The following is a 14,441-nucleotide window of genomic DNA, read 5'->3' on the forward strand; positions in this document are numbered from 1 at the left end:
TAATGTCCTGTACCTGAATATGCATCCATATACACATGTAGATGTAAGTATGTACATATACGTGTGTATACATGCTTATATATCCGTTGTATTATTTATATATAATATATATATATTTTTTTTATATAGTTTCAGCTTAGAGCTGCGGCCATGCTGATGCACTACCGTGTGATATATATATTTATATATATATAAATGTGTGTGTGTATGTGTGTATTTCTACAACCACAACTTACCATAATGAAAATAAGCACCAATGGCATGCAATCCTTGTCTTGCATGCAAAGCAGAACAACGTCTCAAGAATTCTATCAACAACGACAACAACAACAACAGCAAAAGGTATGAGTTTGAGGCAAATGCATTGTGGGTAATAAAAAAAATTTAAATAAATAACAGTTCTTTTTTAATATTTTTCTCATATACAAAAATGTTAACGTATACAAATCCACACACATGCATTGTTTTTTCTTTTTCTCTTTTTGTTAGAGTCCGTTTTTTTTTTTTCCTTTTTTTTCTTTTTGTCATTTTTGGTCTCCTAAAAAATAATATCACTATAACTATTAATAATAACAATAAGGGTCTCAAATTTCCGGCACAAGGCCAGAAATTTTAAGGGAGGGGAGTTAGTTTGATGTAATCAACCCCAGTGTTGTCCTGGCTCTTATTTTTTTCTTCGCGAGTTGATTACAATCAACCTCAGTGCACAACTGGTACTTATTTCATCAACCCAGAAGGGATAAAAGGAAAAGTTGACCTCGGCAGGATTTGAACCCAGAATGTATAGCTGTTAATAATTTTTTAAGTCTAATATAGGCACAAAGCCCAGAAATTTTAGTGGAGGGGGGGGGCTCAGTCGACTACACTGATCCTGGTATCTGCATTGTCTTTTTATTTCCTGACACCCTCAACCCACACCAAAGGGATTGAAAAGCAAAGTTAACCTGAGAAGAATTTGAACTCAAAACATAAAGGGCCAGAAAAAAATATTGCAGGGCATATTTCCTTTCCTGATATTTTGTCAATTCTGTCAGCTTGGCACCTTAAATAATAATAATAATAATAGCAACAACAATTATTAGTTATAGTGGCATCAAATCACAGTCATGTAGAAGGTGGTGGGGTGTGTGTAAAATAAAGGTAAGTTGATTAAATTCCTTCTGCGTGATTCCATATTTCACCTGCTTTTCTCCCTGTTCACCCAACTCCAAATATATTTACGGTTGCGGGTTCTTATTCATCTCCCACCCCTTTCTGAATGGGTGAAAGGCAAATAGGACCTTGGGGGTGAGATAGATTTGAAATTAGAATCATAATGGTTAAAGTGCTGTAAGCCAATAACAATAACAATAATAATAATAATAATAGATATTCTATTGGTACAAAGACATAAAAAACTAAAAAAAATAATAATAATTAAAAATATAAAAATAATAAAAATAATAATTAATATAATTTACACAAAAGGCTAGGGTTGGGTTCTGAGGAAGGGCAAGGGAGGGATAGGTGTTCCTGTCATTTTAAATTGGATTTAATTTTTAGCAATCATTCCTAACCCACAAGAAAAAAGCTGATGCAAGATGGAATTTGAACTCAGAATCTGAGGTTTCATAACTAAGAAAAAACAATTTTTTTTATCTGTACAAAAAAAGGCCACAGAAGAAAATGATAAAAGTAAATAATAAACGTTTCTGGTTTAAATTCAAGGCCTGTAGTTTTGAGGGGAAGGGGTCAGTTGATGTCATCAGTCTCAATTCTTGTGTAGTACTTTATTTCATCGCCCTCAGAGGAATGAAAAGCAAAGCTAGCCTCATCAGGATTTGAACTCAGAATGTGAAGAGTTAGGAGAAATAACATGCAGCATTTTTTCTGACGCTCTGCCGATTCTACCAGTCCACTGCCCTAGTTTATAATTAATACTCAAGACCAGCAATTTTAAATAAAGGAGTTTAGTTAATACCATCAACCCCAATACTTCAACTGGTACTTTATTTTATTGGCCCCTGAGGGATGAAAAGCAAAGCTGACTACAGCAGGATTTGAACTCAGAATGTAAAAGTGTGAATAATTTTTTTGCTGCCGCACTAATGATACCACCAGCTTACTGTCAGTTGTTTCTAATTTAGACATAAGTTCTACATTTTTGAGGGGAAGGGTTAATCGGTACAATACCATCAACCCTAGTACTTGATTTCATCGACCCTGGTAGAACGAAAGGCAAAGTTGACTTCAGTGAGATTTGAACTCAGAATCTAAAGAGTCGGAAGAAATGCCACAGAACATTTTGTCTGGTGTTCTAACTATCCTGCTAACATGCCACCTTAATAAAAAATATTAATTGAGCTTCTTAGAGGAAGCCTGATATTTGTTTGTGGTGGAGGTTGGTTCAAGGGGGCAGGGGAAAGATTAGATGTTGTGACAGCATGCCTTTACAGTTTGAAATATAATTTGCGATATTCAGAAACCGATTTAGGTAAAAAAAAAAACGGAAAAGGTAGAGGGGATTGTTCTTGTCGAGGGAAGACAGAAACCGATTAGTGACCTCTTTTGTTTAGTATAATATTAACAATAATAAATAATAATTCTTTCTAATTTTAGCAGTACAAAGCCAGCAATTTTGAGAGGAAGGTAAGTTGATTACATCAACCCCGACCCTCCTTGGTGTTCAATTGGTGCTTATTTTATCGACCCTGAAAGGGCGAAGGGCAAAGTGGGCCTCGATGGAATTTGAACTTAGAATGTAAAGAAGCTGGATGAAATGCCACTCATGCATTTTATCTGACTTGCTAACGATTCTGCTAGCTCGCTACCATAATATTAATAATAACAACAACAACAACAAAATATAACAAGCACAACAACAACAACAGTAGTAGTAGTAGTAATAGTAGAAGCAGCAGTAGTAGTAGTAGTAGTAAAGGAGAATAGGACACAAAGTGGGGGAGAGGAAATGAGGGCGAGGGGTGGGTAGCAGTTGTGTAAATGGACACCAGTACATAAACTGGTACTCTGTTTTATTGCCCACCCATCCCCGTCCTAGAAAGGGCAAAGGGCAAGGTTGACTTCAGCGGGATTTGAACTCGGAACACAGAAATGGTATACTAAACACTGCAAGCAGTATTTAGTTCCCCTTTCTGCAGATTCTGACGCTAGTGTACCAACAATAATAATAATAATATAATAATAATAATAATAATAATAATAATAAAAATAAAAATGGTTTCAAATTTTGCTACAAAGGGCAGCCATTTTGGGGAAGGGGATGAGTCAATTACATCGACTCCAGTATTTCACTGGTACTTAATTTTTCGACCCCCGAAAGGACAAAAGGCAAAGTCGACCTCAGTGGAATTTGAGCTCAGAATGTAGTGGCAGACGAAATACAGCTAAACATATTTCGCCCGGCATGCTAACGATTCTGCCAGCTCGCCACCTTAACAATAATAATAATAATAATAATGATGATGGTGTTTTAAATTTTTGGCACCAGGCCAGAAATTCTGAGGGGGGGGGGGGCAAGTCAATTACATCGACCCTCAGTGTTTAACTGGTACTTTATTTTATCGACCTCTCCAAGAGGATGAAAGGCAAAGTTGACCTGGGTGGAATCTGAACTCAGAACATAATTAAAGAGCCAGAAAAAATACTGCTAAGTATTTTTTCCAGCATGCTAATGAGTCTGCAGCTCACCGCCACCACCATATTAATAATATTAATAATATTAATAATAATAATAATAATAATTAAACCTTATTTGTTTTCTGCATGAAGCCAGTAATTGTGAGGGGGAGGACGGAGTTAGTGTTGATACCACTGACTGCCAGTACTTGACTGGTACTCTAATTTTATCGGACACTTCTGCCGCCCACCCAGAGGAATGAAAGTCAAAGTTGCCCTCAGCAGGATTTGAACTCAGGATGTGAATAATCGGAAGAAATAGTGTAAGGCATTTTGCCCAGTGCCCTAACAATACTGCCAACCCACCACCATTGTTAATGATAATAATAATAATAATTCTTGTGGTTTTTAGTCGTGCCTATTGTCTCTGTCCACCATGGTTTTATAGCTGTTGCTATTTTTGATGATGATGATGATGTTGTTGTTGTTGTTATCACATGTTAGTGTTAGTTTGGTTGTGATTGGATATCCTCTCTGGGGGTCAGTCATGTGATTGGTCAGTGTATATATGTCTCCCTTTCATGCTAGAATTCACTGGATCTTTATGGTCATTTTCTGGCAACTTGTCTTGGATGAGTGGTCAACGGACAATCTGAAATGAATAGACAGCAAACAGTTATGTAGGTAGGTAGGTTAGAAGGTAAATAAGTGGACAGATGGAAGGACGGATAGATGGGAAGATAGATAGATAGAGTTATAGATATGTTTCTTTATTAGCCACACAGGGCTGAACAGAGAGGGGACAGGTTACAAAATAAATTAGTTCTGAAGATTAGTGGCCAATATAGTAGCAGTAAAAAAAGGCAGAGAGAAGAGACAGTTTCAAAGAGCTCTAAAAATTACTTACTCAGGGCTTTTTCCTTTTTATGTAATTGGTCATCTAGCTTTGTGGTCAACATGGTTACTTATGGCCCTGAAAATAAATAAATATAAAATTACATTTGTCTTCAAAGAAATAAGCTTATTATTGTTGTTATTATTAGGCTGTCTATAGTATTTAGTTGGATACAACATTAGAGATTGGACATCATCTTTGTTTTTTGGGGGGATTAGGTCTGGTTCTGAAGGATTAAGGTTGGCACTCAAGAATTATATCTGGCACTGAAGAATTAAGCAGGATGCTCTAGAGTTAAGCATGGCACCAACGAATTATGTCTGATGCTCTGGGACCATGTCTGGCGCTCTGGGACCATGTCTAGTGCTCTGGGACCATGTCTGGCGTTCTGGGACCATGTCTGGCGCTTTGGGACCATGTCTGGCGCCCAAGGATCATGTCTGGTGCCCAGGGATCATGTCTGGTGCTCAGGGACCATGTTTTGTGCCCAAGGACCATGTCTGGTGCTCAGGGATCATGTCTGGTGCTCAGGGATCATGTATGGTGCTCAGGGACCATGTCTGACACTGGAATTATGTCTGACACCCAAGGGTTATGTCTAAAACCCAAGGATTAAGTCTAACAACTAAGGAATAAATCTGGTATCTAAGATTATATCTAGCACTCAGGAATTATGTCTGGTGCTCAGAATATTAAGTGTGCCACTGTAATAATTGGCTGGTATGAGAGGGTGAGAAATGTTGAGAGTGAGAGAGAGGGAAAGAGGGAGAGACAGGAGAGGGAGATGCAAGAAAAAAAAGGGGAAGTGAGAGACATGAGAGAGAGAGAGAGAGAGAGAGAGAGAGAGAGAGAGAGATGAAGATATGATGTCATAGAAAGGGAGAAAGAGAGTTGCAAGAAAGACAAAGCAGAGGGGGGGGAACATGAGAAGGAGAAGAAGTGTTGGCAGAGAAAGAGAGACATACAGACAGACAGAGAACTGGTATATAAGTAAGCTACTTACTTAATTTTGCGCGTTCTGGTCACGTTTCGCTTTTCTCAATCTTCTAAACAGAGGAAAAAAAGAAAAAAAAAAAAGCAATATCAAATAATATTTCATGATATTAGAATCACAAATTCACATGTGATATCATGGTATGAACCGTGATATCACACGGTACCAATAATATCTCATGATCAATGGAAGGGACAAAATATATTCTTGCTTTAAACCAGACATGGACAAATCTTTTCTTTTCTACTCAAGGCACAAAGTTCAAAATTTTTGGGGAGGGGGGTAGTCGATTAGATCGACCTCAGTACACAACTGGTACTTAATTTATCAAACCCGAAAGGCAAAGTCAACCTCAGTGGAATTTGATCCCAGAAAGTAAAGACAGGCGAAATACTGCCTGGCATGCTAACAATTCTGCCAGCTCACTGCCTTGACATGGACAATCTTTTGCAAGAAAAGGGCCACATGAAACATGATTCTGAGTGGCACCTTGGCCAAGTGTCTTCTATTATAGTTTCAGGCTGACTAAAGCTGTGCGATTCAGTTTGGAAGATGGAAACTGAATGAAACCTGTTGTATCTTTTATCTTCAGTCCTTAAATGGTAGTCATGCTGAAGCACTGCCTTGATTTTCAGTACAAATATGGAGTGTGAAAGCATTGCCCATTGACCATTTCCAAACAGTGCTGAGCTATGCTTCTCCCAACAGATGTTGAAAATATATATGTGTGTTTGTGCCCCACTACTGCTTGACGTCTGGTGTTGGTGTGCTTACATCTGTGTAACTTAGCAGTTCAACCAAAGAGATTGATAGAATAAACACCAGGCTAATTTCATTTGACTTCAAATTCTTCAAGGCAGTGCTCCAGTTTGGCCACAGCCCTATGACTCAAACAAGAAAAAGGTAGAAGGTAAGGAGGCCTCACAACCAAAAACATTCAAAGCAATTTTTTCATTTAGGTATACCATTCATAAAGTCTTGTGGGTCACTGTTTGGCCTTGACTGTTCGAAAGCTGAGGCAAGAATAATGTTGGCTCTTCGAAACAGGTGGTAAGAAAAGTTAGGTAGTGCAGTTTCAAATCAGTGAGGGAGTGTGTTAATGAGCCCTTTTTGATAAAACAGAGGGGTGACTGTGAAAATAACCCTTTCTTAATAGCAATGAGAATGAAATTTACTCTTTTAAAATTTGGGAAACACACATGAGAGCATGCATGTGTACATACACAAACTTCATGCTGTTTTACACCCAATGTAGTAGTAGTAGTAGTAGTAGCAGCAGCAGTGGCGACAGTAATGATGATGGTAGTAGTAGTAGTAATAGTAGTGGCAGTGATGGTGGTAAAAGTAGTGATGGTGGTAGTGATGGTAGTAGTAGTGGTGATTGTTGTAGTAGTAGTAGTAGCAGCAGCAGTGTTGATGGCAATAGTAGTAGTGATGGTGGTGGTGGTAGTAGTAGTGATGGTAGTAGTAGTAGTAGTGATGGTAGTAGTAGTAGTAGTAGTAGTAGTAGTGATGGTGATAATAGTGGTGGTGGTAGTAGTGGTGGTGGTAGTAGCAATATACTGTCAGCAACCACAGCAGTGACAATGATATCACTTCAAAACTCTGGCAAGATGCACACACACACACACACACACACACACACACACACACAAACAGGTATAACATGGATCTCTCTGGAACTTTTGGTTCTAGCGCCATTCCATATTACTGACATTTTTCCAAATCAGGAGCTGACCACTTTGGTTAGCAAACTCTAAATTAAACAAATATTATATCTATGTAATTAATAAAATGAAATACAGGTACATCGTACATTAGTGTAAATTAGTGCAGCTCTTAAAAAGATTCTTGACCATCAATGTCCGAAAAATTGATGTTGTACCTGTAATATCCTTCACTCCACACAGATAATACTGATATCATATTTTCAACTCTCTGATAAAACACACACACACACACACACAGAGTAATATTCAACACTCCACACAGTGGTATTAATATCCCGATGTCACACACGAGAGGGTGTTGGAAAGTTCCTGGCTTTTGGTAAAAGAAAATACGGGAGGATCAGTCATTTATTTCACTGAATATATTCTCTCAGGTTCACACATTTATTGCAGTGGGCCTGCAGTTTTTCTAAGCCCTGTAAAAGAATTCGGAAGGCTGGACCTCCAACCAAGCCTTTCACAATACCCTTAAAGCCAGGAACTTTTCAGCACCCCCTCATTTGTGCGTATATGTATGTATATATATATATATATATATATATATATATATATATATATACACACACACACACACATGTGAAGGCGCATAGCCTAGGGGTTAGGCATATTGCATTCATGATCTCATGATTGTGGTTTCGATTCCTGCCTCAGCCCACTCACAGCTGTAAATGAGTAAGCCCTGCAATAGACTAAGCCTTCTCCTCAGGGACAGGCGAGGGCAGGGATGGAGGTTTGGCCTTCTTGCCGAGCCAGCAGTGTGGTGTCATTCGAAAGCTAAAATGTAGAGAAAGTGCATTGTGACCAGCAGGGTGTAACATACAATAGCCTGGTTGATCATGTAATCACATGATATATATACACATATATATATATCATCATCATCATCATTTAATGTCCGTTTTCAGTGCTGGCATGGGTTAGTCGGTTTGAATGGAGCTGGTAAGTCCAGGGTCTGTTCTGGCAGGGTTTCCACAGCTGGATGCCCTTCCTAATACCAACCACTTTACAGAGTGTACTGAGTGCTCTTTATATGGCACCAGCACCAAGTAACTTGCATGACAAAGAAGCCCTTCAGATGGGGAGGCAGGGAACATTAACCAAGGTGGTTTAGGATATCAATTCAGCTATTGTGGACAGGTTTTCTTGAGAAGAACAAGGCACCAGATGTTTGGGCCCTTTGTCATCTCCTTCATAAGGCTCAATATTTTGAGATCAACCTTCAGCACTTCATCCCATGTCTTCCTGGGTCTCCTTCTTCCACAGATTTCATCCACTTCTTTATGCAACTGTCAACATCCCTACACATTACATGACCAAACCAGCACAGTCTTCTCTCTCGCACACAGCATCTAATTCCTCTTGTGCCTAACTTGTCTCGCAATACATTAGCACTCAATCACATATGTACACTGACATTGCACATCCAGCAGAGCATACTTCTTCACCAGCCCATGCATGTCCTCTGCATTCAAGGCCCACATCTTACTATCATGTAGTATTGCTCTTTATATACATGCATCATACAATTTTCCTTTCATTTCTGAGAGAGAGATCTTTGGTTGCCAGAGGTAAAAGCTCTTTGGATTTTCCCTCATCCTATTTTGTTCTAGCAATTACGATTTCTGTACATTCTCAACCATTGCTAATTAGGTCCCTAAAGTAGCAGAAATTATCCACTGTCTCTAAAGAGACTCTAGAGCATTTGAGAAAATCAATTTCTTGAGTATCTGTAGTTTTTATGGCTCCTGTGCATCTTCCAAATACAAACACTACTGTCTCTGACAACCTTCCTATTACTCCACTGCACCTCTTGTATGTCCGTAGCTTTCACTGGGTACACTATATGGAATTCCTCCCTACCTGCACCTTTCCTACATATTGTGTAGGGCCATTTATCTGGTGAGGGTAGGGAGAGCTTTGTCAGTTTCCTTGCTTACTAGAACCTTAGTCTTTGCTAAATTAACTTTAAGGTCCTTTGATTCCAGGTTTTGTTTCCACACATGGAATTTCTTGTCTAGTTCTGTTACAGAATCTGCAATAAGAGCAAGATCATCAGCATGTATACAGTTCCCAGGGGCAGCTGATCTTGAATTCTTCTGTTATGGCCTGGAGGACAATGATGAATAGGACTAACAATCAAGAACACCTTAAGTCCCTGATCTTCATGCTGTAAGACATTGGCAAACCTCTTCCTTTCTGCTTCTGTCCTTGCTAAATAAACCTGTTGCCTAGCTTCCCTCTTGGCTACCTGATATAGCACATTGCTACCTCCTTTCCTCCAGTCTTTCCAAGCCCGTCTCTTCACTTGTATGGCCCCTATCTAATTCACTGTCCCCCCAGCAAGGTATTCTCCATCTGGCAGAAACTTTGCCCCGGATTTGATCTGCAGCCTTCAGAAGGTTGTCCCATAAGAACTTCCAGTTGTCCTCAATGTTATATATCACAAGCTCTTCCTCTTTCGCATCAAATACTTTAATCAGAATGTCCTCTAAGCTTCTAACCATTTGATGCATCTCTGTGCTTCCATAACTTCCTTTTCCAAACTGGTTTGCATCTTTGAGTCCATCTAGCCTTAAGTCTGAAGTCATTAACCACTAACCTATGTTGAGTTGTATATTCCTCACTGAGAATACAAGTGTCTGTCTGTCCCTGTTCCAGGGGAGGATGTAGCCAATCTGGTTTGAGTGCTGACGAGTAGATGGCTGGCTGGTTTCCTGAAGTTAGTGTTGCAGACCATCAAGTCATTTGCATCACAGAACTCCAAGAGCCTTGTTCCCTTCTCATTTGAAGTATCAAAGCTGAAACCTCCATGCACACCATAGAATTCATTGGTGTGTTGCCCAATATGACCGCTAGAATCGCCACCTACGATAAGATCATTGTCCTTAGTTGTTGAGGTAGTCTGCAGAAGGGGCCCATAGAAACAGACCTTCTGTTCATCTGTTAGTCCAGCATGTGGAACACATGTAGAGATAAATGACAGTTACATTTGTACAAGACTATTCTCAACTTGATAATCCTATAACATACCTTAGCAAATTCAATCACTTTGTCAACCCACTTCTCTGCCAAAAGTATCACTGAAGAATTCAGAAGAATTTCAATCATATCTATGCTCCTTACTCACAAGCAGTCTAGCTGAGATTCCCCACCATTATACCTCTTGCAAACAGCAAACATCTACATCTCTCCACTCAAGCATTTCAACAATCTCACACCATACCTACCTCTCATTGAACCGACATTAATCCTGTGAGTTTATGGCCATCAAGGGAATACGATCTCGATATCTGTGATGAAGAAGAAGAAGAGTACTTTTTCGTGCATGTGCCTGAAAGTGATGGGTCCTTGCACATGTCAATGAAAGCATGTACAGGTAGAGGCATAGGTAAATGTGTATAGAGTGCTCAATGTTCACTGTCTCCCTCCAGTCCTACAAAGTCTCCAGGGGAAAACCCCAGCAAAAATAAGGCAGTCAGGATGAGTCGAGTGTGGTTAGAGCAGTCAAAAGGCATCAGTCAATTTCTAACAATAGTGAAAGTAGGTGACACACAGACATGTAAGAAATACATATACATGTGGTTAGGCATAACAACATGTATACGTAATTGTATGTGTGTAATTGGATATATGTATGTATGTATGTATATGTAATTGCATATATGTACGTATGTGTAATTGTATGTATGCATATATATATATATATATGAGCAGTATTGGTATCTAGAAGACCCAAAGAGTGTCAGGTAATGCTGCAATGGACAGACCGTAGTTAAACTCTTGCTTTGATAGTGATACGAGTGAAGAGTCTAATATGGGTCTTGTATTAGCATGCATATATATATATATATATATATATATATTAGACAAAATGAGATAACAAAGCCAAGGCTGTGAGGAGTTTTCAGGACATTTATAAGGAAAAAAATATAGATATAGTCTTACAGCTGTTTCTGGGATATTATGGATACCCTTTCATCTGAGACGAATATTATCCATAATATCCCAGAAACAGCTGTAAGACTATATCTATATCATTTCCCTTATAAATGTCCTGAAAACTCCTCACAGCCTTGGCTTTGTTATCTCATTTTGTCTAATATATATATACACACACACGTAATTGTATATATGCAGGTATATGTAACTGTATATATGTATGCATATCTAATTTTGTGTCTGTGTAATTGTGTATATGTATGTATATGTAATTGTACATTTGTATGTATGTGTAATTGCATGTCTGTACATGTAACTGCATGTCAGTACGTGTAATTGCATGTCTGTATAACTGCACGTCTGCACTTGTAACTGCATGTCTGTACGTGTAACTGCATGTCTGTACGTGTAACTGTATGTCTGTATAACTGCACGTCTGCACTTGTAACTGTATGTCTGTACGTGTAACTGCATGTCTATGTGTAACCGCATGTCTGTACGTGTAACTGCATGTCTGTACGTGTAACTGCATGTCTGTACGTGTAACTGCATGTCTGTACGTGTAACTGCATGTCTGTACGTGTAACTGCATGTCTGTACGTGTAACTGCATGTCTGTACGTGTAACTGCATGTCTGTACGTGTAATTGTATGTATGTGTAATTGTATATGTATGTAAACTAACACAGGTGCTTAAGACAAAACTGTATGAATGGTTGTATGTATGTATGGTTGCATGAATGTAATAGTCGCATGTATGTATGTATGGTTATGTATATATGGGTATGTAGACTTCTACGCAAACCCATTCACATGCATATATTCTTTCACGTACTTTACATTCACACATGATGCATGCACATGTCTAACTTTACTAAAGGTGAAGGTGTTTTGAGGTAAACTAGTTTTAGCAACTATATGGGTTAATCTAACAGCGAATTTAAGAATCTATTTACTCAAACAGGAATTCAAGTATGCTTCATTGCTACCACCACCATCACCACCACTACAACGACAAATAATATCAATGTTCATTGACGTAGCATTTGAGAGCAGCTTCAGTTATGTGACTTGGATGTCAAAATAAATGTTATCAAAATACATATTCGTGAATATTCTAGCAAGCAATCAATCAACCAATATGTCTCTCTGATGACGGAATACCCAACTTACAGAGTCTTCACTCAATATGATGCTCCAATAGCTAGGATATTCCAAAAACAGCCATCAGAGGTTATTTTTTACTATATTTTACCATTCATTATGTAGCTAAATTTAGACTGAATTAAATGAAATTAAAATTTCCTTGTTTTGCCTTGCCTAATTGTTTGACTTTCCTCACTATATGAGTAATATAAGATATGGATTCAGAGAATCATGTGGTTATCACAGTAAGCTCCTCTAACAGACTAGACTATCAGTTCACACACTAATTGTTTTAAAAAGTCATGTAATGTAAAGTGTCTATGAAACTGAAAATCCAAATGATAAAATTATTCTGTAAATAGTATATAAACTATACAAATTAGGAGATATGAGGTGATTATAGGTTAATTTAACCACATGACTTCCATAGGGTTACAGCTGTTTTACAATCTTTTTCATGTGGTATCAATTTCAGTATGTAAGAAATTCTCTTTACGTCTGCTTTCCATGCTAGCATGGGTTGGACGATTTGACTGAGGACTGGCAAGCCAGAAGGCTGCACCAGGCTCCAATCTGATCTGGCAGAGTTTCTACAGCTGGATGCCCTTCCTAATGCCAACCACACCGAAAGTGTAGTGGGTGCTTTTACGTGCCACCGGCACGAGGGCCAGTCACACGGTACTGGCAACGGCCACACTCAAAAAGGTGTTTTTTACGTGCCACCTGCATGGGAAATTGTGCTTAAATAGTTGCATTATACAAATACAATTGTATTTTCACAAATTAATACAAATAAAGAATGGTAGCTCATCAGATTATCGGAGTATCATTGTTACTCCAACAGTTCCACTCTAAATACACATGTAATGTACAGAAGGTTGGAACTGGACAAAATTACATTGATTTGGTCAGTAAAAGGTAAACATCACAGTTAAGAGACATTGTGTTGTTATTATTATAACAAAAAATTTCTTCATTACAGCAGGGATCAGTAAACTTAGTCCTCAGATCAAAATGATAGGCCTTCCACTGCATTTCTTGTATTGAAGAGTTGCCCCAGTCTACTCAGCTGTAAATGAATAACTCCATAACAGACTGGCATCCAGTTCATGGGAAGAGGGGGGGAAAGCTGTGACCTCAGTCACTCATGTGTCACAGAAACCTTGCGAAACTGGGGCGTGCAAGTGCACATATATCTGAGGATAGTGTGTGAGCATATGTGTGTGTGTGTGTGGGGGGGGGGCTTGAGCACATGCATATGTGCGTGTGGGTGAGCATAAGATTAAGAGAGCCTGAGAATGTGTATGTGTTTGTATGAGTGTGCATCTGTGAGGGCGTATGTAAATAAGTACATGCGCTGCTTTTAAATGCTCAAGTAGACGAGTTACATGCATATATGATGAGATGGGTGTGTTAAATGATGAACATCACTCTCTTTGAGATGATCAGGAATGAAGAGATCCTACGGTATGCTGGTCTGCCTCCGTGACGGAGGCCTTAATCGACAGAAATTTACAGTATTTGGGTCATGTACATAGGATGGACGACAACAGACTTCCCCACACAATTCCTTTACTCCTGACTTGCAAAGAGGGAAAGGAAACCAAGGAAAACCTAGTTCGAGATTGAAAGATACTGCAAAAAGGAATATGAAGTGGAAAGGAAATTGATCATAGTAAATGGCAAACCCAAATGAAAAACCAACCAGTATGGAGAAAGCTTATTGTGTCATGCCAAAGCCCCAAACAGTCAAAATCATGACGACTGACTGCAGATGAGACATGTGGGGTTGACCGAAAAGTCCATTTGGTTTTTGTTGACATTAATCTTCAAGCACTCTAATAAGTGGCTAACTTCAGTCTGTCCCTTATGCATGTGAAAACATTAGATGCTTGATGTGAACTTGCAAAGAGACAGGTTCTATTTTGTGTGTTTGAGATCACCCTGAAAATGGAGAACCAAAATGAACATTATTGACACCACATGCCTTTTTTTTTTTATTAAAAAAAAAAAGGCACCAGTGAAAACCTTCTGGAAGATATGCGCTGTGTACAGAGAGGGTGCCGTTACAGAATATATATGTCAGAAGTGGTATTCAAAATTTCAATTGGAAAATTTTT

The 14,441-nt window shown here is 38.7% G+C and overlaps 1 protein-coding gene across 4 annotated transcripts in view; it reads right to left on the reverse strand.

Annotated features, from left to right (window-relative positions):
- Positions 1 to 389: 389 nt before the first annotated feature.
- The window catches only part of LOC106877112 (uncharacterized), a 107,527-nt gene continuing 93,475 nt past the window's right edge, over positions 390 to 14,441 (reverse strand). For 2 of the 4 annotated variants that reach the window (XM_089342024.1, XM_089342026.1), the window contains 4 exons: positions 10,465 to 10,527; positions 5,517 to 5,559; positions 4,526 to 4,591; positions 390 to 4,270 (listed from right to left, as the gene is read on the reverse strand). In XM_089342024.1, the coding sequence (XP_089198150.1) occupies positions 10,482 to 10,527 (46 nt within the window). In that variant the 3' untranslated portion in view covers positions 390 to 4,270; positions 4,526 to 4,591; positions 5,517 to 5,559; positions 10,465 to 10,481. The remainder of the gene's footprint in view (positions 4,271 to 4,525; positions 4,592 to 5,516; positions 5,560 to 10,464; positions 10,528 to 14,441) is intronic. The other 2 variants (XM_089342025.1, XM_089342027.1) reach the window with 1 other exon arrangement.

Source organism: Octopus bimaculoides, chromosome 25, assembly GCF_046866305.1.
Source record: "Octopus bimaculoides isolate indiv1 chromosome 25, ASM4686630v1, whole genome shotgun sequence".
Taxonomy (NCBI): Eukaryota; Metazoa; Mollusca; class Cephalopoda; order Octopoda; family Octopodidae; genus Octopus; species Octopus bimaculoides.